Source organism: Empidonax traillii, unplaced genomic scaffold (assembly GCF_003031625.1).
Source record: "Empidonax traillii isolate 1590-97213 ecotype Southwest subspecies unplaced genomic scaffold, ASM303162v1 scaffold27:size3997909, whole genome shotgun sequence".
Classification (NCBI taxonomy): Eukaryota; Metazoa; Chordata; class Aves; order Passeriformes; family Tyrannidae; genus Empidonax; species Empidonax traillii.
The window spans coordinates 3,731,502-3,758,023 of NW_020955220.1; the positions used below are offsets into that span (position 1 = coordinate 3,731,502).

The 26,522-nt window shown below is 38.9% G+C and overlaps 1 protein-coding gene across 5 annotated transcripts in view; it reads left to right on the plus strand.

Annotated features, from left to right (window-relative positions):
• Window positions 1-2,396: 2,396 nt before the first annotated feature.
• The window catches only part of PLCE1 (phospholipase C epsilon 1), a 144,621-nt gene continuing 120,495 nt past the window's right edge, over window positions 2,397-26,522 (plus strand). For 4 of the 5 annotated variants that reach the window (XM_027909440.1, XM_027909455.1, XM_027909461.1 and 1 more), the window contains exons 1-2: window positions 2,397-2,524; window positions 23,680-25,280. In XM_027909440.1, the coding sequence (XP_027765241.1) occupies window positions 24,093-25,280 (1,188 nt within the window). In that variant the 5' untranslated portion in view covers window positions 2,397-2,524; window positions 23,680-24,092. Of the gene's footprint in view, window positions 2,525-13,405; window positions 13,427-23,679; window positions 25,281-26,522 lie in introns of those variants that run through there. The other variant, XM_027909446.1, reaches the window with a different exon arrangement.

Here is a 26,522-nt window from a genome sequence, read left to right on the forward strand (position 1 = left end):
TGGCCCATTGATGTGTGCCTGAAGTTTGACAGATGCCTTAATCTTTTGGCAAGTCAAGAATGTGGTTATTTCTCCAAATTTTCCTTTCTGTAAAAAAGTATCACTTTCTTTTCAGTATGGGATATCTTTTATTGTTGGAGTTTTGCAAGTTGAAAAAAGTAAAGTGTGAACACGTTGTAAAGGACAAATTATATATATTTTCCCATGGAATAATGCAATGGTAATTTTCCTGCGCTCTTTAAAAAAATGGAAAAGCAGAGAGAAACTGGAAAAAACTTCCATGGAAAGGTTCTTGTTGCCTGTGTGTTTAGAGGATAGTTTATTGTCAGTACTGTAGAGCTGAAAACCTACTGCCAAGATTTGTTATGAAGCAACTGACACTAATAAATTGTAGAGTACACTAGAGTATTATTAATTGAATGTATTTTGGGTCAGTATTCAGTATCTAAATATATGAAAGTACTGAAAAATATACAGATCACACAGAACATGAATTGGAAAAGATTCACTACTCAAATTTTACTTTTTGCAAACGATTGTATTGTGGCATTTTTTGGGTACTATTTGTAGTGAATGAAATCCAGGCTGTGCTGGAGGCAAAGGGAATATTAAATTTTCCATAGGACCTGTATTTTATCCAATCTGTACTGTATTTCAGTGTAGAATGCTCAATATTATGAGTTAATTACCTGAATTAGTTCAGACTGGCCACATCTCATGTTTCTTAATAAGATTTAGATGTTACACTGCTAAAAGTATCAAGGTGTTTTACCGTAGTGGATGCATTTGTGCTCCCTATTCTAATAGTTAGCCATGGAAAGAATCAGAACAGATAATAAATGTAAAGCCAGGAAGTAGTAAGTGAATAAATACCATATATAACATACTAAATATGTCCTAATTAGTTTAAACAATCCAAATAACAACATATAAACTTTCTGAAAATACACCACTGGGTAATTTCACTGGCTTTTTAAATGTATTTGTTGAATAGACTATTTGCTAATAGACTTTCTCTATCATCACTATCTACAGGACATCAATACTCGTTTATTATGGTCACAAGTCTATTGCAGTGAGGTGCTGAGTGTTTGCTGAGGTAACAGTAGAATATGTAGGGATAAATCTGACTTTAAAGTGGTCGTATAGAAAATAGTATGATGAGTTCCTTGCACTGGAAGAGAATTAAGTAAATGTCCGCTAAGTTTTATAGCCCCTGATTGGGACACAATCCCCACGTACCTTTGTTATGAGAATCGTTGCCCTTCACGTAAAAATGTCCTAAATAAACTCGTGTTATCTCTGATCAGCTCTCGCCAGTTTAAAAAATGAAAATGATTCCTTTAAACTGGAAGTTTACGAGGTTCTTTTACTTCTTGTACTCCTTGAGGAAAAACTCATAGGCAAAAATGCACTACTGAGTTCTCCCAAACCGCGTTTTTTCCGCAGCGCCGATGGAAACCACGCCGCGTTCCCCTCCCCTTGCCCAGGCTCCGCGCTCTCCCCGGAGATGATGCTCCTCGAGCCGGGCCGCGGTTCCCGCGCTCCGCTCCGCGCCCGGGGCGCTGCGGGGGATGAGCAGGACGGGGGGCGCGGGCCGACATTCCGATGCGGTGACACAGCCCCGGCCTTGCCCGGCCCGCCCCCGCTCGGGGGGCGCGCACGGCGATGGCGATGGCGGTGGCGCTGGAGCGCGTCCAGCCGCGCGGGTCGCTCGGCCGGCGGCCCCGTCTGCGGGAGGCAGGAGGGAGCTCTTCCGCGGGCTCCAGCGGGGGAGTGCCCCTCGGCGGGACGGGACACGGGGCGCTCCCGGGCTTCGGGGATCCCCCTCAGCGGGCGCCGCCCGGTCCTTTATGAGCAGTGGCGCGCACTGGGAGCCGGAGGGAGCGGTTCAGTTCCCTGCTGCCGCACTTGCAGGACGTGGAGTGCTCCACGAGCCGCCCGGAGCGAGCGGAGCTGCCCCGGATCGCGCACCCCCCGAGGCAGCGGAGCGGAGGCGCTGCCGCGGGGCTACAGAGCCACCCGCCTCGCCGCCGTGCCTGTGGGAGCGCGGGGCTGCCCGGGGCAGGACAAGGAGGAGCTGCGGCATCCCGCCTGCCGCGTGTGCGGGAAATGATCCCAGCGACCCGTCCCGAGAGCAGCTGCCCGGCGGGACAACCCCGCTCCCCAGCACCGAGGAGGGGCGGTCCCGGGGCAACCCCCGCGGGCCGCCCCGCGCCCTCTGAGCGCGGCTGACTCAGCCGGCCGCGCTGCCCCTGCCCCTCCCCGGCTCCCCCCGTCCCTGCCGGGCCCGGCGGGGCGGTCCGCGCCCGCAGCCCCCGCCCCCGGCCCCGGCCCGCCGGGGAAGGCGCCTTGCTCGCTCCGCCGCCCCGGGCAGCGGCGGCCGTGGAGCCCCGGCGAGGCGGGGGCGGCTCCTTCCCGCAGAGCGCTCCGCCACCGAGGCACCGCCGCCGCTGGAGTCACCGGCCGACCGGAGGAGGAGGAGGAGGAGGAGAAGGAGAAGATGCCGGGGGGATGCTGAAAGGTGCGTCCCCTGCTCGCCCCCGCCCGCTTTCCCGGGCTCTTTCCCCGACTCCCGAGTGAGGCTGGCTCTCCTCCGGGGGCTCCCCGGGGCAGGGTCCCGGCACGCCCGGCCCCGCTGGCCCCGGCGAGGGGTTGCGAAGGACTGCCCGGTGCGGCCGAGCCCGGGGGCGGGCGGGGGCTCTGCTTTCGGCCATGTTCGACAGAGCGCCGGCAGGACCCGCTGCCCGCGCCCTCCTGGCCTGACCTTCGGCTGCAGGGCTCCCCGCCTTCCTCCGCGAGGGTTCAGGAAAATCCCAAACGCAAAAGCAGATGGGGTTCGGATGGGTTGCCCTTATCCTACATGCTCTCTTCCACTTGCTTTCTCTCTTCCACTGCGATTGTACAAACAATTTTTTTACCTTAAAGTCTGGCGAATTCTAGTCCAGAAGTAGTGCAGGTCATTGGAGATGTGGTGTTGGAAGGACCCTGTGGCTATAATTGACAAGGGTGCACTCAGTGGGTTTCAACAAGCTCCTCTTGCGGGCTCTAAGCGCTCCTTGCAGGTGCTGCAGGCCCTGGCGCCCAGGCATGAAGGCGCGAATGCATTCCTTCCAGCTCCAGACATCTCTTTGCCCCACTTGGTAAAGTGTCGTTGAGTTACAATGACTCAAAGTATACAAACACTTGCAGAAGTAGTTCTATTGAAGTGTTTGTAGAATCAGGACCAAGGTGTCTGGGTGCTATGCTTGTCCGTTCTGCTGCACGCTCTTGGGACGCCACCAGCACAGGTGATACAGAGGAGAGCTTAGACAGGTGACTGCAAACTGGGCTTCTGATAAAGGAAGTTTAAGAGCTGGGTTAAGAGGGCTAGAGAAATGCCTGAAGGATCGACTGTACTTCAGGAAACAGTAGAATGTTTTGTTTCATAGTGAGGCATTTGTGTGAGAAGCAGAATTGGTCTTGCTGTTGTATTTAGTTTGTTATAAGCTTGACAAAAAGTTTGCTAAATACTTGAATCCTCTATGTTTGTATGACAAGTGTTTGCTAAATATTTCAATCCTTTATGTTTGTATATTTGAAAGGAGATCAGAGAACCTACCAATTATGAAGAAGCCATTTAATAATCATTGCAAAGCAGCGACCATTATGTAGTTTAAAAAGGCATGTGCTTCCATCTACAAATAATCATCTTTGATGTATGGTATCTCATCCCCTGGAAAGTCAATAGCAAACAACTGATGTTTGTGATCATTACATAAACACCTAAACAAATCTGTGAGCAGTGAGACGAGGTGAAATGAGAAACAGACACAAATTTTGTGTATTAGGAAGTGCTTGACAGAGAAATTCCCTAGACATAAAAAAGCATGTCCAATCTACATAAACTGGCAGAGGATTACTAAAAATCTTTCTTTCTTAGTCATTCATCTAAATAGATTTCATTCTTATTCTGCCATACTGAAGTATTAATCTCAGATTCTGTAGTGTGTTCATTCCTGTTTTCATACTTGCTAAGAAATTTTTTATTAAGACTGTGATTGCAGACCAGGCAGTGCAGTTCCTGTCCTCTCGGTTAACACAGATTTCATGTGATCCATCTTGTACGATGAAAGTTCAAACCAGAGTTCCAACACCTTAAGAAGGAAAAAAATCCCCCACAAAGTAAAACTTTTAGATCAAGAAACATGAAAGCCCTACAGCAGAATAAAAAATTTCTGAAAGCTCTGCTTACTGGAGATCGTAGAACAAGTTAATGAGAGATGACAATTTGAGATTTGGGAATTTTTAATATGAGAAAAATAAATTCTCTATATTTAGGTTATCCAAAAGAATGTAATGAAAAAAATCTGAGCTCTATTTGTAAGTACCTATAGAAAAGAGTATTTCTTGTATCAAAAGGGCTGTTTTAGTCAAGAGAAATATGCAGGTTAAGATCCACCAGTGACTAGAACCTGTACCAAAATCCAAGGCACATATTGAAAAGTGACACTGATGGCTGTTCATGAAGGGTTGTAGATTTACAGCCACTGGAAACATCTTGCTCAAGTTATCTGTCCCCCTTTTTTTTTTTTTTTTTGGAGAAGAGCAGGTGTAATTTAGCAATAGGTTTTGGGTTTGAAATGAGAATAAGTTAAAAAAATCTTAATTTATAAAGGAGGCAAAAAGTAATTAATCTATTATTTCATTAGAAGTCCATGATTTGCATAGGGATGTTTTTCATCAAGTGTTAAAATTAAGGTTTTTTTTTAGTGATCAGTTTAATTTACCTGCATGATTACAGAAGTATTTCTTGAAGAGTGTCTTCTTTTAAAACACTGAAGACCACACTCGAGAACGTTTGTCATTTTGTTTAATGTTTTTGCAGTGCTTACCACAAAATGGATTTTGGGTCATGACTACGACTCTTAAACTTTATAAATTACAATGGTAAGTGTTATTAGTAATAATTTACTTATTTTCTTATTTTATATACTTCTTGAAAATATCAGTAACTGAAATATTGGAACAAATCATACAGCTCCAGCCTGGACAGACTTACTCTCATGCTTTTTCACAATGCAGCCATTGATGGTTTCATTTGAGCAATGACTGTCGTTTGATTATGCACACAGCAGGTTAATGGCTGTCTGTACCTTTAATATGCAGTCTGATTAATTTGTAAATAATACTTTTCAACACGTCTGTCTTTGAGAAAGCTATTAGTGTGCTAACATGAAATCCACATTTTTCCTTAGATTAACTCTGTCCCTTCTTGAGCCTTCTTAATCATTTAGAAGAGAGTTGTTGCATGTGTACTTGAGGACCTACATGACTGAGTACATATTATGTGAGAGCAGTCCAACTTACTGTGCACACTGCTTTATTTGTCTTGGCAAACCTATACATATATCTGCTTGTGGGTGGGGTTTTCCGTAGTCCTGGTTCTGCCAGATATTGGTCATATTTCACTCTTTGATTTTTTTTGACAAAACATTCATCTACTGAAGTAAGACTCGTGGTTAGGACCTGGGGATAAAGTGGTAACATTTTTTCTATGAATTTCCTGTATTGGAAGGTCTCTAATATTTTTCTTCTGTTTTGAGGCACAGAATTTTGGTTTTATTTGAAACAGCAAAGGTAATTTGTAAATATATTGCTGTGGGATCAAAGTCTGATCCTCTGGTTTCATATGCAATCATGCTGACATCTCTGTGCAAGACGTAATTGATGTCACTGATTTTAAACTAGGCCATCCACAATACTCTCTTCTTAACTGCCCAGTCATTCATAAACAATCCAACATGTTCAAACAAGAGCTATATGTGCCATCACTTACTGAAAACTGGTGAACTACAAGAGCTAGAAGGAATGAGCTCAACTCTCCACCAGAATTATCGTTCTGTCAAAGCCCACTGCATTGCTCCAGTTTATCAAGTGTCACTGATGGTGCTGCAGGTAATACCAGCTCTTTCAGTAAATGATTTAAAGCAGCAGGGACACACACACACACCTTATGGCCTGTGTGAGGTGCTTCATTGAGCTGTCTTCTGCATTCTTTACATCCAAAACTGGTATGTATTTGGTGTAGCTTTTGAGTATGGAGATGTTGCAGGCATGAGTGTTGTACAAGGAAGTCTAATCTATGGGCCAATATATTTACTGTGATGTTTATTCAGTGTACTCTGAGGCACATCATAATAGTTTAAATAGGTTGTCAACTCTGGCCTGCTTTTTATTCTATGTTGCTATCAGTAAGTAAAGTTTAATAATTTGTTAAAACATTTTCAGTGGAGCCTCCTTATTAGATTGAATATATTCTTGTACTTGTCAGTTGTAACATTTCATAAGTAATTAAAAAATTAAATGCTTGGGTATGTTCAGTATTCTTTATGTTACTCATTTCAGTGTTTTAAATGCAACACAAAAAATAGAAATGCTGAGAGCAAAGTCGAAGCTACCATTTGAAAACATTTATTTTTGGGATAATGGTTTTATTCTATTAGGATGCACAAGTGCTGCATAACTTGCATCTAATAATAGTGTGTTTTCTTAAACAGATGACTCTCAAGTTGCACTGACCTTGCCTTGTGTAGTAGGACCTTGCTGTCTGCTGTTTCAGACAATGCTCTATGTGAGACCTCTCCTCCCACAGTATTTTTCTCTGTGCTACAGCATGCAGCAAGAATGCTGCTGCAGTGATCTTTGGTATTTGAGGTTTTTGTTACACTGCATCTTCTTTCAAACATTGTCACGATGCATTCCTTTACTCCTAATACAAAACTTTGTTGCTTGGATTAGGTTAATTTCTTTCTGTAGTGGCACAAATACCTTTCAGCAGTGTTTCAGGGAAAACCAACTTGGTTTCCCTTTGGAATTTAGCAAGAGAGAAAGGGGTCATAGCAGAGCAGCTACTGCTTTATGCACTACCAACAGTTCACATCAAAGAACAACCTGTAGGTTTCTTCTTGAGGAACTTTCTTGGGATGAATGCCTCCTTTTTGGTTCCTTTAGGGTTGCTACAATTGTTTTAGATTTCAGCTGCAAGGGAAAAAGAAAACCCAGTGTTTTAGTAGCCTGGCTGAATTGTGTTTTGAAGATGGTATTTTGCTTCTGTTCTAATTTTAGGTAATTTTTGTAGTCTGACATTTTTCAGAGGTAGATTTTCAACCAATTATTGTTCAGTTTTGGTCAAGTATGTTAAAATGCATTTATAATCAGATAGTTGCATTGGTGGGCAGAGATTTCTAATAATCGGTTAGTATTTTTCTAACATTTTCTAGAAAAAGTCCAATTTCCGGTGACTTCCGAGCGTGTCAGATGTTCTCTGAGTACATGCATTGTTTCTGCTGAAAGCTGTGTGAAAATAATCTATCTGCAGGTATTTCTTGTGAAAGCTGTAAGTTTCTGATCAGTGTGGACCTGTTTTAGTTCAACAAGCTTATCGTGAGCAGTAAATGTAGAGGAATATCTGTGCAAGGCTGGAACCCCTAGATTCCTGCCTGCAGGAGTGGCTGGCAACAGGCTGCCTCCCTGTTTGGTTCAGTAATTTACGTTTTCAGCTACACTGCAGGCTGCTTTCCTGTGACATATTGAGTGGCAAAGGTGTCCAAGGGTACCAGGCAGATAATGCTTCTTGAAGTCTTTTGTTTTATGGTACTTCTGTATTTTTGCAGTACTTCCTGCGTTTTTTAGATGAAGAATATTTCTTGATATGGCTCCTTTAGAGCCCTTGAAGTTTTTCAGTGTAGCATGGATAGTCTGTTGTTTGCATTTTTCCCCCCCAAGGACAAAGTGGACATACAAAAAGGAGTGAATCTTGCATAATTACCTTTGTTTTGTTTGCACCTTCTTGTTTGTTTTGGTTTTGCTTTTCTCAATAGTCTGTTTATGGAATAGACAACTAAAATAGAAACAATAAAATCAGTTGGACACCTGCTTATGTTGGCAATATTTTTGTCTTAACAGCCACTCCAAACGTCACTGTTATAATATATTTGAATACACATCTGCTCTTATTCTGTGCTTTAATTCAGCAAAGCATAACCAAGAAGTTCCGCTTCAGTGGTGGTTTTCCCTCAGTAGACACAGAAATGAAATATGGAGAAATGTTATAAAAATGGATGATTTCACATAGGTGTCATTTACTAAACCTCCATGACAATCCCATTTAGAGGCATTCCTAATATCATTAGCCTGGGTAATTTAAATATTTAAGTGCAATTATAGCTTTTTTAACTTTTATTTTTGTAGGAAAAATTTAGACAGTAAGGATCAGTTTCAGAACCTCATAAAATTAGCTTAGCCCAAATCCATGTAACATTGGGTGCTGTTGTTTTCATTGTGATACTTATGCCTTTTAAGGCCCCTAATTAAAACAGATTTCAGAGACTGTATAGCAAGATTCTACTACATGGTTTCAGCATGAAACAGAATTGTTTATTTATTTATTTTTAAATTATTTGGGGTTTTTAATAAGTTGAAGAGGAATGTGGTTTTTTTGACTAAGCCAAACTAACCTTCTTGGTACTTAACCAAAAAACATTTGTAGATGAAGATCTAGAGTTTAAACATATTTGGAAATACAGTTGAATCCCAAAATGCGGTGTTGTTTCCATTCTCATCTAGCTTTTCTGAAATAAAATAGAAGTATATATATAGTACCCTGGTAAAAGAATGTTGTGGTCATTAAAAATCTAGCTTTAGCAGCCACTTTTGCTGTAGGAAAAGAATATAATGTTAAGATTGTCCTTTCTTGTTTGTGTTAAGCAGATATTGTCAACTGCCAATCTATTTGCAGATGAAATTTGTTTATAAATTTGTTTATATATAGTAATGGAAATATTTTGGAGTTGCTGTAAGGAAAGAATATTCTTTTAAAATGTTAGTTTAGGCCAACAAGCAAGAGGGGTTTTATGAGTCTCTTAAATTATTCAGTGCCTTTTTTTGTTTCTTAGTGGTCAGCTGAAATTTTTTTGTGTTCCAGCAAATTCTGAGCTATGGCAAATGTTTTACCTGGATTCCTGTGTCACTCAATTATGAACGCTTTTTGGAAGAATGTTTTGCTTGCTGTCATTATATTAGTGAAGCAAATTCTGGAACTCTGTCTTAAAACTTCTTATTTCTTTGTAATAAGAGATATAATTACATGAGCTCAGGGAAAATAGGAACCCTTGTTTAAAATTTTGTAGATTCATTTGTATATAGAAATACCTTAGAAATCAACAACATTTTGGGTTTGTAAATGGTCCTTCTACTTTACCAAGATAAGGAAATAGTAAAACTTCAGATTATCTTTGGTAGAATTGGAAAAAAAGAATGGGTAATATGTTGTATTAATAAATGGATAGTATATACAACTGAAATGTATTTTCACTGTTTTTTTCCTAGTCATTCAGATCCATGGGGGCATGCCAACAAACTGATTATATTATGAAAACTGTGTTGTCAGCACCAACTGTTCAGAGCATCAAGTACCAAATCCTAATTATCCTTTCCCTTCCATGATTGGTATGGCTTAAAAGTAATAAATGTGGGATCTTCCTTTTTGCCTTAAAATCCTTAAACTTTTATTGTTCCCATTTTCATCTTGTTTTTATAACTAAAGAATCTGTTTTTAGAGCTGAGATTATGAGCAGTTATGTAATAGTACAACTAGGGGCTTCTGAGAAAACACAGCCTCTCAAGTACATGACTGTAAGAATTAGCAATACTGTGAGGGCTCTTTAGAAATTAATTCTCCATACTATTCGAACTGTGATTCTGGATTTGCACGCCAGGTTCAGTAGTGGTTTGTAGAAATAGTTCCCTAGACAGCAGGCTATAAAACAGGTCAGTGTTAAAATATGCAGTAACATCTTTCAAATGTCTGTGTATTAGACTACTATGCCTGCCTGAATTGTCTTTCAGGATTCAGATCATAACATCTATTTGGAGTTCCATTACCTGATATGCATAGTAATGGTAGAGATGCATAGACAGCAAAGGATTTTCTGAAGGTCTTCACTTCCACCCTTCCACAAGAGACAAGTTTATGTATTCTCTTAAAATTTGCAAATGTCATTCTGCTTGGCCCAAAGCTTGCCTCCATGTTTGTGTCGTCCCTCATTTTGTTCCATATTCTTTTTATTCTGTTATACAAGTTGATAAGAAAAGTGTTTATCCTTAACAGTCAGTTGTCCTCTTGGCTGGGTACATAAAGGTGGTTTTGAGGCTAAAATTTCTGAGGACAAAAGAAAACATACCACAGATGGAATGGTACAGCACAGTATTATCCTGTACAGCAGCTTCAGTGCACCCCTGAACTTCATTTCAACCGTGGTGCTTTATAGAAAGCTGCATAGAGTTGACTTATGAGTTAGTGGGAGAGCTGTAAAAATATTTGAGGAAGGTGTGTGCACAGATTTAAAGCAGTGAAAATTGTTTGGTATGACAGCACTAGAGCTCTGAGGACACTGTTTAGAAGAACGGAAAGTTCTGAACAACAACAAAAAAAAGCCAACAAACCCTTCACTTGCTGCTTCTTGCTTAAATTTTACACTTAGCAAAACTGTCCCATACATTTTAGGTGCATTTGACTCAAAGACATCAATGGACAATTAAAAAAAAATAGCTTTCGTCTCCTGGTTTTCCTGCCTTACCCATCTTGCTTACAAAGCTCTATTCTGTGAGCAACCATATGCATCCCAATAAAGGTTTAAAGTTTGAATTGAGAGAAAGACTGTCTCAGCTTTTGGCCAGCAAATGCAAAGAAAGTTGGCCATGTTCCCTCTACTTGCCAGAAAAGCATGAAAGCTGGGGCCTCTCCTCTGTCAAAGAAAAAGGGAAGCTCTGATCTTTCTGCATACAGATTTTTGCAACTATTGAGTCCCTGATGCATTCTTGGTAGGACTTGTCTGTCTCTTGCTTGCTAGATGTGGCTCAAAGCCCCCAGGATAAGATCTCTAATTTACAGTGAGTTTGTATAGGTCAACCCTGTCTTTTTCCTCTGATTATCAGTTTGATGGTAGTTTTTTTTTTTCTCCATTTGCAGTTTTTAATATCAAAAAGAAATCCCATCTCTACAGAATTACAGTTTTCATGCATGTGGCTTGTCTTTCATTCTACTATATCTAAAGACCTTATTTTTTACTGTTTAGTGTGTGTTTGGGTGTAGGCACCTCCAGTACTTGGTTCTTTCCTGTACAGCGCTTTAAAACTTGCAGTGTTCAAATAATCTGACAGTCTGTTGAATGATGTGTGACTATATAAAAGAAGAATATTATGAAGGAGATTATCTAAAAAATTTAGGCTTATTTTTAATATGTTCTGGTATGGTCCAAAAATATTTAATTAATTTTTGTCAAATATTTGAACTTAAAGTATTAAAAATCAGAATGTGGAGTTTAGAAGTAGTACAGTAATAATACCATTTTCACATTCTTTATATCATAACTGTACCTAAGACTGTGAAAAGGTTGCTATGTAATTTTTTCTGGTGAGGGAATCATTAAAACTAAGCAAGAGTTTTGGTTTTTATTGTCATTACAGGCAATAATTATGCACACCTAGATTATGTACAACTGTTGCACAGTTATATCAGTAATGTACACTTGACTGTTGGCTCTTTCTCTATAGTTATAGCATATTTTCTGTAGTGGGTATATTCTTTATTCTTCAGGGAGGTCACATGTGAAATCAGAAGTGATGAAATGCATATATTGTAATTTCAAAAATGTATTGAAATGTTGTAGTACTATTAGAAATACTCCTTCCGTAGCTGTTTCTGCTTTTATAAATGCATTAAAATGCTTAAATAAAACTAGCCAGCATTAATGAACAGGTAATAAGCCAGAAACCTATACAGAATCTGTGAAGACTTAGTGTGAGGACTGTGCTGTCTGTTTCCAATTTAACCAGTTCTCAAATTACTCTCATGAACTAAGTTTGTGAAACACTTTGAGAGGGCTAAGGTAGATTTTGAAGTTACAGCTTGTCCTTCCTAAACTAAATTTCATTTTGCTGATTTAATTTTTCTTAAAGGTAAATAAAATGGGAAGGCAGATAGTTTTGGAAATAAATAAAAAAGTGTCCTAAATATATAGTGGGTCTGAGTATGACATGGTCCCCTCTAGATTAACAGAAACAGGTCTAAGGAGGCAATTCATAGATTGCAAGATAAGCTCATAGTAAAATAAGAGGACTACTGGTAAAAAAAAAATAAATTAAAAAAAGGGAAGAAAAAGCCCTAGAACTTAAGGGATGCCAATTAATTTGGAAAAGACGGAAAGGAAATAGGTCTGCAGGAGCAGGTTCCTGTTTTGAGGTGTGGCAGTAGCATTCCTACAAAGGCAGATGAACAATATTTAATTTGAAATCTCAAAGGACAGGTTAGTCTGCATTCATTTACGTATGCTGGTTTTATATGTTCTTTTTTCGTAGGTCATCTACTATTCTAGATGTAGATCTACTATTCTAGATGTACAAGCACTGTATTTCTTTTCCTCCTCACCACATTCCTCACACGACCTTATTTTTCCTTCTTGTCTTCCTAACAAGGAGAAAGTACCAAAGAGGAAAGTAATACCATCCACATTATAAACTATTATTATTTAAACAATTAAACAAAGAACCACACACAGTATGCAAAATATTAATTGTGAAAAGAGAGAGTTTCAGTCTGCCTGTTGCACCTTGTGAGTAGTGGTACTTTGAGTTACCTTTTGTGAACACTTTCTCTTCATATCGTCAATGAACTTGAGCGGTTGTGACAAGCCAGTGATAGGCTTTGCATTGCAAACTGTCTTGAAACAGTTTTTTGTTTTTACACTGTTTTGAAACATTACATAGGGTTTTGTTGCATGCAGAGCACTGTTGCCAGCATAGGCCCTTGTTTTGTTTGAAAATGTGTAGACTGCACAGATCATTAGTTTTCATTGCTGCTTTGCCTCCCCTCAGGGATCTTTTCTCGTGCCAGTTATTACTTCATAACACACTCAGCCGCCTGGTAGGGTCATCACTGGTTTGAATAGTCTATCCTGCAGGTGAGCCTCCTCCTGCACTGGTCTGCAGGGTTTTCCCCTCAGTGGGATGAAGTCATTGTTGTCATCTTGCCCAAGAGAAGCCTGATTACAGGGCCTTGGGCTGCTCCTTATCTTTCAGTTTGCTGCCTCAGTACTGGCCTGATAGTGTTTGATTCAGCGTTTCAGAGTAACCTCCTCATCCCTGCTCTTGGCGACATAGAGAAGTTATTCATTGTGCTGTTTGAGAGTTACTTGATCATTAATTTTCCCCAACTTTTTTATCATTTGTGGTGAGCACATGGTTGTGCCTGCTGGGGAGGCCGGTGACCTCCCTTGCTGGGGAGCTGCAGGAGGTGTCGGTGAGAGGACGAGCTGCCGGCTGAGTCCACAGTCCACCTGTATCAAGACAGGCACCAAGAGATGAATGGGGTCCTGATGTTGATCTGGTAAGTCTGGTCAAAAGGTCAGGAGCTGCAGAGAGCAGGGTCTGAGCCCAGAGATGCCAGCAACAGAGCTCAACCCAGAGACAGTCTTGAGCTGAAATGGCTCCTGGGCCTGTTGTGGGGCATCACAGGTGGGGCCAGTTATGGCATTTGAGGACTTGGTGTTCTTGCAACCTTGACAGTCCCTCTGATAAACATCTGCATTGATCCCATCCTTGGATAACATCGCGCGGTGTTGTGCTGGTTGCAGCGCTGGTGTGTTGTTATCATGCCCAAGTACGTTACAGAAAATGGAGTAATTTCATCTTCTTTAACTGTTACAGCAGAAATAACCTTGAGTGTTCCAGCATGCGTTCGCTGGCTCCTTATCTTTTACAGTCCTGGTGTGGTTGTGTTCTTTGGCTTGTTTAGCTGCGGCACTGTCCGTTTCCTCTCCCTTCTCTGCTCAGGCTTAGGGCATAGCTCAGGGATATGTACGTACCTCCTCCCTTCTAGGACTTTTTTGACCTAAACGTTAAGTAATGTGTCAGCAGCAGGGATTCACAGTCAAAGGGATGCAAACAAATCTTTCTGCTTGACTGAAAAAGTATATATGTAACACTGATTTTTATGTAATATGTTATTACTGAGGCGTATGAATATTGGAATGTATGTCTAGGGTTAAAAAACCCAGCAAGATTTTCTAGTAGCATTTTCAGATTTTAATGAAGCAGTTTTGTTTGGATACTACCAGAGTCTCTGGGCACATATTGACAGTTAAGTAAAAAAGGGTGTTCCAGAGAAGGAAGTGTAACTTTCCAAATTATGATTGCAGTTTTTAGCCTAGTTTCTTATGGAAATGACTTTGCAAAGTCACACTGTGTGTCTGTATATATTTCCTTCCAACTTTTAACTAGGCCTGTAACATTTGGGTTTATTACAAAGTGCAGATCTCAGAAACGTGAAAGACTCAATGAATTTCATGCAAATGTTACTCAGGTGCAGAAGAGAAGTTCTGCAGAGCACTCTTGCTGTGAAGAAGTTGCTCTGAGAGTTCACACATTAGTGCATGGTTCACATAGGAGAAAGTCTTTAGTACTACCACAGCTATAAGAAAAGCTTCAGTTGCAAGTGGCATTTTCTTAGACATCATGATTATTCCCTATTCATTACTTCTAGAAGCAAGCATAATGCTTGGTTATTGTGTGTTCTTTTGTTTTAGATTTTACCTTTAGCTACTCTGCATGAACATTAAATATCCTCTGAAATACGTGTCCATTAATTTTACCAACAACTTCACTGTTAAAATTACCTCTATTCAGCTGAAAGTACAAGAACTTTTAAGAAATGTAAGAAACTTTGAACATGTGATTGTTTGCATTAGATAAGTGTAGAATTAGCTTTTGCCACACATTCTTATTCCAATTAATTATATTGTGAAAACTAAGGTAGACTAAAAATCTGGCATAAAGTCCCATCTTATCAAGGGAGCAGATTTTCATATTTAGAATTCCAAACTCTTACTATTCTTGAAGCAAGGAGCTCAGGAGTGAGCTGTTTTATGATGACTGAACTTAAGTTGAATACTTGCTGAAGATTATCTTTTTATCCCAAAATAATGGTTGAAGTGCAAATGCACATTTTTAAACCAGAGGTGGTAAATACAGGTCTCACTAGTAGTCAGAAATACTTAGTGGACTACTTTTGTAGACTCTCTGAAAGATAACCAGGAAAAGCAATTAAATCTCTATTTCCTTAGCAAGGATGTAGACATTCATTGCAATGATTTTAAAGATCCGCAAATAAAGGATGACCTAAATGTGTCACAATCATATATGAAGACATGCTATGTTGATCTTAAGCCATGATTCTCCTTCAAAGAGGTCAGGTTGTTAAAAAATACAAGTGAAGCTTGAGGAACATGGAATTTGCTGTGTATGTTCTCTGTGTCTGGTTCATTTTATCTTGGAAGGTGTGACAGTATATTACAAAAAAAACCCTCCTAACTTTGATTCTGGGCGTCTTTCTGTCCTGTTTATTTATTGACTAAGATCAGATAAGTACTATTTATGATGTGAATTACAATGATGCCTAAGGGAGTTTTAAAATATTAAAACATTTAATTAAACGTGACCACTTAAGAGGTCATTAGCAACATAATCAGTTTTATGTTAGTATAATAAACATCTTGCAACATCCTGAAAAAACAATTTGCAATTGTGTGCTGACCTGCTGCTTGCACAGTTAATTTGGCAAGAGCCAACATCTTAGAGATTACTTGGCTTGATGTAGTCAGATGTCAGGGTGGGCTTTCTCCCAGAGAATGATGTGATTGATAAAGCCATCAAAGGCAAAAAACAAATATAGTGCTGATTTGCTGAGCAAATATTGTTTGCTAGAGTAGTGCTGTTTTCAGTGGTTCATTTCAGTACTTAATATCTGAGAATATTAGAACAGTAACAGTAGTATAGAAATTGTTTCAATTGTCTTCTGAAAATTACATCTTTCTAAAGCAGATAATTAATTCCCTTCTAAGCAAACAGTTTATTTGCTCTTGGCTTGTTTCCTCTTGCCCTGTTTTTTACTTTATATTCTCTGTTAGGCATGATAATAATATGCAGATGAAATAGCAGATGTTCAAAAGAGAAAGAATAAGAGACTAAATATTATGATTCCTGAATGAGTGACATGAATAGGTCAGGAATGATATACAAAGAAAATGTATTTTGAGAAAGTGGAAGAGTAGTTCAGTAATTTAATAATGTTAGTCTTCAGCATTTGAAATATTTTTCTTTTCTAGAACTACGGTGTAAGTGCACATGTTGACAAACGGCTAAACTTTTTTCCACACACAGATTAGCTTTTAGTTTTTATTTGAAACATATACTTGGGCTTCAGAGTCACTCTTGTTGAAGTTATGACAGCTGAGCAATAACATATAGATTATTGTTCAAGTAATGTTTTAAATAGGACTACTGTGACTTAGCATACTGTGAGTAAAAGTGTTAGCTTGGGTTTACAGAAGATAAACTGTAATGATAAATGCGCCTTTAACATACCCTCAGACATTTTAGCTCTCAGAAATGTTTTTATTACAGGTTTGATCTGTTCTCACCAGAGCGGCTAGAATTACAGCTAATATGTGACAGTGAGAGAGAGGGAAATGAGAGAAGACTTGAGTGCTCACATGAGAAAAATGCCGTAAGAGAGAACGAACAAGACGAAGAACTTGAAATGTTCTTGTTGCTTATTGTATCGCCTGGATTGGAGTAATTTTAAAACTCTGGCAGGGTGACAGTTTCTTATGACAAGGTGCAGTTGCTGTTTATTGAAATATATGTCCGTGTGCCATTTTAAGTACCTTGAAGGCATGGTTTCACATTGGGTAAAAATGCTAATGAGCTCAGACAGGAAGACTGCTATCAGTGGCACTTTGTTGTTGACCAGAACTAGATAAGAAAGGATTGCCAGGGTTGAAGATTCCTGTTGGAGGGGCATGAGTTTTTGCTTTGTGATGCAGACCTCTCTGGTACTGCTTTAGGAAAAGGGAAGATGAGAGATATCCAAGGTGTTGGGATATTTGGTAGAGCGTTCTTTACCCCAAGGCTGAATTGTCACTTCATTACCAGTGTCCAGGCAAATAAACCTACTGCTGTAGAAACTGATGTGCTGGACTTGGATCCCAGAGCAGGGAGAGCAACTTTGCTGGGAGGCACAGGTGGTGCTCCAGGCAAGGCATGGAGTTTGGTTGGCATGCTGTGATATCTGAAACATACTCTGTCACTACTCTGAAACAGAGTCAGCCCACTGCAGGGCTTGGCTGATGGCTGGCTGACCAAGGCAGTAACCTCTGAAGGCTTGAAGCAACTGACATGGACAAATGGTATCCTTTGGTCAAGGCAGCATCTCTGAAAGCATCTTTCCCAAGTGTAGTAGGAAAAGAATGGGATCAGAGCATGAAAACACCCAATTCTGTCACTGGTGTGCCATTGTGAATCTGTGGTTGGATGTTTTTTTGCGTGTGAATGCCTGCAATCAATTTCCTACTTACTCTCATTCATTTTTTGCATTTGCATTCAGGAAGTTATCTGTCTTTCAAATTATCTAATTTTTCCTGCTCACATACTGAGGTTGTATGTGCTAATGACTCTTTGGAGAAGGAGTTTGATAAAAGCTAGAATGGAGGAGGTATAACCATGTTTACAAGTAACATTAGTATGTAGTCCCAGGTTACTGTTGACTTTTTAGAGTTTTAAACGGTTAATATTTCCAAGTGGCAGATTTTGAATGTGATAACTAAGTTCTCAGAACAGTAATGTTTGTTATGTAAGCATTCCATTTTGTTTCAAGGCCACAGAAGGGATTGGCAAATGATGGGAAGTACATACAATCATTTCCCCTGTATTTCTTAATTGTATTTTGATGACAACAATTATTTTCATCCATATTTTAACAGATACACCATTTGCAATATTTAAGAAGTAATTTGTAATTGAGATTCATTGTACACAGAACACCTCCACTTCTGCTTCTTTGCTTTTGGTTGATGGACTTTACTTAGACCACCAGTCAGTAGAAGAGCTTCCTTTAATTTCCAGCATATTTAATACCAGGTGGCCTTAATCAAGGAACTTACTTTATCAATTGAGGAGAAATGGCATAATTTGACTAAAGAGAAACCATGTAAAAGAAGGGGGTGTGTCTGTAGAACTTGAGAATTTGTGAAAGAATAAAGTGAAGATGTGAATGATGGCATTGAATTCAGGGGAACCGTAAAGTCTTCAAAGGTGGGCAAAGCCTTGAAATGGGATGATGGCCGAATTATTTCCCAGTCTGAAGCTCTAGGTGTTTTAAGGGATCTGAATGCCTGATTGTTGGTGCTCAAATATGCACAGAACATGTGGGCAGTTCTGTGAATGTGTTACTTGCTGTTCACTGCAGATTATGTAATTCCAGTGAAGCAGAGGATAACATCTGAATTCTGAATACTTCAGCTGGTACCAATCTTACTGTTTCTTATTATATTCAAGTAGTGGAACTTGCCTTTGTTTTGTTGTGGTTTATCAAATTTGTTAGTTGTAACTCTCAGATTTTTATACTTACATGTCGTTGTTCCTATAGATTGATTTTTAGGTTGTATTTTGGTGACTTATTAAAGCTGTCTCAATGTGAGATGCTGCAGAAACATATCTGCTCTGGTCTTGGATTCTCCCTCAGTCTCACCCCTCCTTTATGCTTACGCTGTCTCTATCAATTGACATAATTGAGTTGTGAGAGACATGAGGTAATACTGCCTGAAGACTCTCTTCAATTCTTCCTGGGCTAATTTTCCTCTGGATTAGTGTATTGTTCTCCCTGCAGGAGTTCCTGTTCAGGACATAGTGAAAATACCTCACTGAAAGTGACAGGGCACGAGGGATCAGCTACTTTAAACCTTAAACCTGATTTTTAATTTTTTTTTTTTTTTTGCATTGTTTGTATAATTACTTCTTAAATTCTCAGGTCTTATAATAAATCCTGATGCACTGGTTAATTTATCTTTTAACTGCCCTTTTTTAAAATTTTTATTTTATTTCTCACTGTATTTCCTATTTTTCTTCTGCATAATCATTATTTATCCTTATCTTTCATATATTTTATTAATTGTCGGTTCTTTTGTTTTCTTTTATATTTTATCTTTCTAAGAAATCTACTTACTAGTGACAAGTTTGTTGAATTCTGTGTTTTGAAGATTTTTGTTTTAAACTCTCCTGCACTCCTTTTTCCTACAAGTGTGAGACTCTGCTCAGAAATCTTTTTTGAGCATTTAAGACTGTTTGCAGTTACTCAAAACATTAAGAAATTTATTCCAGAAACACTTGTTCGAAGATAATCCTGCCTTCTATCTTACACATCTCAGATAGAAGAACTTGTTCATCCAAGTGTCGATGATGAAATTACAGCTTTCAGATAAGGTCACTTATCATGAAATTCAAGTAACCACTGAACAGAAAGTTTATTTAAGCAGCTTATTGCAGATCAGATCTAAAAAGAAGTACAGAACTGACCCTGACAGTAAGATAAATGCAGTTTTGGGTTCTCTCAGTGCATCTCCTCATGCAGAAAAGGAATTTCTGTGAAGAAATGAAGAGTGAAGCTGTTATCTGGCAGAAGCTTCAGATTCTGCCTGATGCAGTGATGAATGATGAGGCAATTGAGAGGGTTCACCATCTGGCAGTCATTTGCATAGTTTGAGACATCTAATACTTGATCACGTTTAGATAAGTATTCTAGAAATGAGAAAAAAGACTGTAATGACAGGGTATATAAATACTGTAGTTCTTCTTTCTTGTTGTTGAAATGCAAATGCTGGTTGTAAATCTGAGGTTCCACATGATGCTGTATGCCAAATAAAATGTTGTTATAACTTGCTTCCAACTGTTCAAATAGGATTTGTGCACATCTTGAGTGATTCTTAAGAGTCTAGCTATTTCCTCCTTGCTGTTTTCCTGTGGTTCCCTGGGCAGAAGAGGGGTTTAGAAAAGTAGTGATGACACACTGGTGCCCTGTTCTTGTACTAGTATCTCCTGCTCGTCTCCCAGATAAAAACACTGTAATGAAATGTTTTACCTAGACTGGTATAGACTTTAATTCCAGATGTCTGGGGAATAAGAAATCATTAAATATTATTATTAATTATTATTAATTCTAACTCGAACCAGTGTGTACTTTAAGTTTTAAAGTGTATGCAGTCAGTGTAAATAAAGAAAAAAAAGGTAAAAAAATTAGTTTTTTGTCACATGTTTTCAGACTTAATACATTTTGTGAATGTGTGTGCGCTGAATGGTTGCCAGACAGTTTACTTTAATTATTCATTTGTCCTTGTTGGCTGACCTCTGCATCCACAATGATTCACTAGTGCTGGATCTAGTTGCTTGTATTTTTACTTTCCTGTACTGAGAGAAGGAGCACACTACATTTCTGACATAACTTAGGCCTTGTAAAATGAACCGGTGTAGTTATTAATGGATTTCATCAGCTAATCTGGTGGCTTTAGAAAATGCCAGCACGTATTGAATACAGTGCAGGCTTTGCTGTCTACTTTGTGTGCTTTTATATTCAGATTTAACTGTAAATCAGTGTGTTTTGGGTTGAATGTACAACAGGAAGAATACAGTTTTGAATAATTTCAGCACTGTTTTTATATACACGTGCATGTATATGTTTGTATGAGGATTTTATATGAAGATCTAGGCTTTGGCCACCCATATGGAGATAGGCAAGTAAGGGCAGGCACAGGGAGTGACAATTCTGCAATTTTACAGTAAAATACAAAATACAGTTTTATTGGTTGAGCTTGTGAGTTTTTACACTTGATAGCATTTATAAAACTGTGTTAACACACTTCATAACATGTCTAATGATTTCCATCAGTTTCAGGACTTTGCTGGGAACAGTAAATTGAAATCTGTTGATTGCAGTGGAAAGCAGAGACTGAGAAGAGTATAATATGGGACACATGAAACCCTTGTCATCTGTTCAGCAGAGCTGCAGCTTCAGATATTTCTGCAGTTGTCTGTAGATCAGCAGCTCTATCATCATGGTTCTTACTTGCTATTTCATGAGGTTTTACATACTTGTACACTAGACATAACAGACTAAAAGAAAAGTTCAGGGTGCATTTAGACATCCTAGCAAACATGATCTAAACTGAAGCTTCTACTGAGACGTGTGGTCCCTACCAGGCATTCCTAATATTTTCTTTTTGTGGGATATAGTGATCATGTGACTGCAAGGTGAGTCAGTTTTGTTTGGATGAAAAGAATAGTTTTGTGACAAATCAGCCAACTGAATTAACTCTGTGGACTCCTGATCTCTAGATGAGTGAGATGGGGGAAGTGGGAACAAAAGGTGAAGAGTGAGGGGAGGAGCAAGTCTGCCAGCTTTGGTGGCAGCTACCTGCTAGGTTGACATAGCTGAAATACCAAATTACGTTTGCAAATTGCAGAATTGTGTAAATCACCTTAAGCAGCATCTTCCTCCCTTCCCCATGCTGCTCATTTTCTCCCTTGTGCGTGTTAGTACAACCACACTATGAACTGGATTGGGAAAATGTTCTAGCTGTGGAGTAACTTGAGTAAAAGATTCTTGAGATGAATCCCTATCACATTGCAGTGGTCACAACAGGATGGGAGCAGCTGGACATGCAGTGGGAGCTTCTTAAGCAGACATTATTCTTGATGAGTTGAATTTCAAACAGGCAGGAATAGATAGAGAGAAATGGGCAGGCATATAGCCTCAGGGTTGAGGAGAGAGGTGACCAATACTGGGGAAGATTTGAGGTAGTTTCTAGGGAAAAGGAAAAGGTCTGAGAGAAGCTGTTTGGGGAGGACGTGTGTGGAAGAGCTTTGGCATAAGAGAGAGATGAGAAAATTATGTGGGAGGAAGGAGGACTGTAAAAGACCAGTCCTAGCCTCTGAAGGAGCTTTGTGGATAGTGTGGGATGTAAATGGGCTTCTGGTTTTAGCAAAAAAATTTTTTAGTAAAAAAATTCAAATTAACATGCATGGTCAGTTTCGTGATCTCAAAATCATCATATGATGTTAAAGTTGCATATTAATTTTGTCTTTTTGCCTAATGAAGTAGTGTTTTGTAAGAATTTCATTTGGCAAACAGCGTAATTAGAGGTATAATATTTGCAGTGACAATCCAGCCCATTAATATTTATTCTGGCTTAGCAATATTATAGGTAGTACATTTATGACTATATTTAGATGGCTTTTATTTTCATTTGATTGACTGGAAATCTTTGTTCTAATGCAAACCGGAAAAATAAATCAGTAGATTGAGACATTTTGATAGATCACCGAATTCCTTAAAAAATCAGTATGAGCACTACTAACACATACACATGTTTTATACCTTTTACAAATAATTATTGTTACTGATCTAGAAAGAAAGAAACTTCAGAGATCAAGAGAAAAAACGGCAGCTTCTCCTTCCTAGGTCTTTCTCCCTTGATCAGCATATATAGATTTGGACTGAAAGGCATGGGATGGTTGCCAGAAGAAATAAGATGGGGTCATTTCTACATGGATTGCTTGCAGTTTTCGTCAAGTGCGTAGTGGTGAAAAGTTATCTGGGGATTTGAAGAGGGATAGGAAAAGGTAGAATAAGAAAATTGCTGAAGTGCTTTCCCTTTTTGTGTGCATGTGTGAGGTGGTGGTTGTTGGTTTGTTGGGTTTTTTTAAAGTGAAACAGGTAAGATTGAAGGAAGTGGATTAAAATGAATTTAAGTGTGCAGTTTAAAGATACAGGGACTACCAGGGAATGTAGACTTTAGGAATTGCTTGAGTGTTGCTTTTCATTGCCCATCCTCTACAGTTGTGCTGTTGCAGTATTTCGTAGGGTGGTCTGTCAGCTGTGTTGGTAACATGACTCTAGTTTTAAAGTCCCGTCCCCATCACTCTTATCTGGCTACTGCTATCTCCCTCTACACAACTTTTCTATGAACTGTGGCTGTTATTTTCCTTTCTGGTGCTAAATCTCTCTTGTACAGGATCTGAGTTTCCCATCCTGACTCTCCTCTGGCTGATCTGGCATGCACGTGCATTGTGTCATGGGTGGAGAATGTGAAACTTGTGGCTCTTTGTTCTATCTCCGTCACTTTCCTTTGCAACCCTCCCAGTTGTTAAACTAGTAAAATTGAGATCTTGATTGAAGTATTAAATTGCAGTTTTTCCCAATGCTAGCTACTGTTTGAAGAATCAGTGTTGTTTGCCTCTTAGCAAACTTTGAAGCCACAGAGTTGTAGCAAAATGTAACTTTTTGTAAATTAGAAACAGAAAGTGTAATGAAAGCAAAAACCACGTAACAACCCAAACAATTTTAGTTGTAGTTCTGAATAGGAAAATAATATTTTAAAAAGACAGTGTAGGTTTAAAAATTAGTTTAACGTATCTTGGCTACGAAAAAACGTGGAAAGACATTTTCTTTTTTCCCTTTGTATTTATCTTGTATGTTCAATTTCAGTGCTACAGCTTCAATAAAATTAGTTCTCTGCAGTCATATGGCTTTCCACAGTGAAGTGAGGATGGCTATTAAAGTATGTAAAATGTGCCTGTAATTTTCCAAAATTGTGAAGTGAGATTTTGAGATGGATTTAAATGTGTATTTTGGAATTCTCTTGGTTTCAGTATAACTAACTTACTTTTGTGTGGTCATTCTTTTTACACAAAAGAAATTTCTTCGTATATATTTCAATATAAAATATGTATATATATTTCTTTTCTTTACAGAAAACTAACTTTTTGGATGCCCTATGGGGAGATGCACCTTTGACATGGAGCATGTGTGTGGTCATCTTCAGTCTGAGGCAACAGTGTTTGTGCTATATATAACAGAAGAATTAACTGTGGAAAGAGACCGGCTGAATGGCTACGTCACAATAAGAAATTGGTTTAAAAATGTTAGTGTTTCATGCCACTAATGCAAGGTTGGGAAAGCCCAGTAACCCAACAGTCAAAAGAATTACTTTTCTGTAAAAGCCTGTTCAAAAAGAACAAGCAGTCAATATATATTTCACCATGTGTTCCTTGATTATTTAGCACTAAATCTTTTATTACACTGAAATCATGGTGTGAGGACTGGTGAACAGCGTCCCCCGCCCGCCACCCCCGGCATTCATCTGGCAACTAAAGACTGTGTCAGGATGACCTCTGAGGAGATGACAGGGTCTGTTCTCCTCTCTGTGGTACGGGGTAAAGTGATACCTGCTCAGTCAGCTGGAGATGAAAATACTGAAAGTGCTTTGGACACCAGTGTTATAAAAAGACATACTGCCAGTTCGGGAAGGCAAACCACACGCGCTCTGTCATACTTACACAGACTGGAAGAAGAAAGTCTTCAGGGCTCAGTGCCCAAAATATTCTCTCTGGCGAAAGAACAACTGACTAATGTCAAGAGTAATGAAAACTTCTGGGAGAGGAGCAGCTCCATCCCTAATCCAGTGGAATTTCTTAACATTAACTGTAACATTGTACAGAACAACTACAAGAGCAATATCCCCTGCAGCCAGTTGTATCAATCGTGTGATCCTTTAGCCGGGGGAGAGGCACGCCTGGAAACTGGAATTCCTGTTTCACTGGAAAGAGCCATGCTTGCTGAAATTCAGTTGAAAATGAATGGACCTTCATTAAGAAGCCAGACAGCAGTAAATAAGAATGACAGCGGTGATCCTGACAAACTGCCGTTTTTTCACTTACATTGTGCTGGTGAAAGGAATATATCAAAGGCTTTGTGCGGTTTACACAACAGCTTCATTTTGGATGACTGCTTGCAGCCCCTGAGCGTTGGTGATGGTAACACCTCTGGTTCCTCAGCCTGCACTTGCAGCGTAATGGAGTTGACAAATAATTCTGAGAATGGAAATGAGCAGCAGTTGTATGACGATGCTTTAAGGGATAAGTATTTAAGTCTGGAAAGAGCACCACGAAAGGTTAAAGTGGCGTGCTCAGATCACAACTTCTGTGGAAATAACTTTACTGGAAGAATGCCCTCAAAGCCCTTTCTGAGCCATTTTGAAGACTGCAATGATAACTGTGAAGATGACTTGGAAGAGGATTTTTTTCGAAACAAAAAGGAACGTTCTACTCTATTAGTAAGACGTTTCTGTAAAAACGATAAGGAGGTTAAAAAATCAGTTTATACTGGAACGAGAGCAATTGTTAGGACTTCACCTTCAGGGCACATAGGAACTGTTGCTTGGAATTATGTTGAGCAAAGGAGAAACAATGGTGGCTTGAAGCTTTCTAGGATTACAACAGAACAGCTAACTATAATTCAGTCCTTAATAAAATGGAAGTTTAATTCCTGTCTTGAGAAGTCTTTATGGTATGAGGTAAGCTTTTCATAGTGTTTTTTTGTTTGTTTTGTTTGTGTTTTGTAAATTTTGTTAACCTGGTGACCTTTCCATTAAAAAAGCACCTTCAACCAGTAAACACTTAGGAACGCTGAAAAGGATATTTCACTTAACCACATTAAGCAACCTTATGCTGAAAAATGTTTTTTAGAAAAATGTTTTGTCATCCTTCAAAAAATCTTTTGGTTTAAAATGACATGGGATAAAAAGAATAAATTTATATGTGTAAAAACTGTATATGTGTATATATATACATACATATATCTATATCAAATGTGTATAGGTACATATTTATACATAGATGGATGTATGAATTTAAATCTTGCTAAATATTACTTGTATATAAGAATATAACACATATATAAATCTATATAAAGATTAAAATGTATATGCATTTTTGATATTTATATTTTAAATTGAAAATGTATATGATATATATATTTTTGCATATATATAAAATAGATGTATTAATATATGTTATAGATCTACACCATCTACATGTTAAAATGTTTGAATAAGCTCTAGGAAGGGGAAAAAAATCAAGGTATAGGAGTGTGTGGTCAGATAAGCTATACTTATATCTGGTCCTGAATAAATGTAAATCCCTTCTGTTGGAAGAAATTTCTAGCAGTTAGTGCTCAAACACTTCAACAACTTTCACTAGAACTGAAATGGAGGAAAACTTACTTGTATAGAATCATGGAATCATTTAGATTGGAAAAGTTCTAAGGTCACTGAATCCTACTGTAAAATTGATCAAATGGATTATATGAAATTTTGTCAGTGATAAGGGAGGAGGGGACTTGGTGGTTCAGGAACTCTGTGATAATTGTTCCCTCCTCTAAGATCCTCATATCCTTCAAGAAACTAGTATTTTTGCACTTAAATAGTTGATTGGACAGTTCTATAAACATGTGCATGACATATTTTTGTCATACTACAAGGCTTTGTGGTACCGTTCATTACTGTGAAATTGGCTGTATTTGTCAGTGGAAGTGCTGGTAGAGCAGATGTACTGCTGGTCATGCATGGTCATGCTCCCACATTTGTATCATTATAAGTTTAGGGGAGGGGACAGAAGGGAAAACGTTTTGTAGCTGAGGTTGGTGAAGGATGTGTTTAGGTTTCTTCACTGGACATTTCCAATTTGACATGAGTTCCTTAGCTTCTATCATGCATGGCTGTTTCCTTACTTTCTATCGCTACTGTATAATCCCAAAC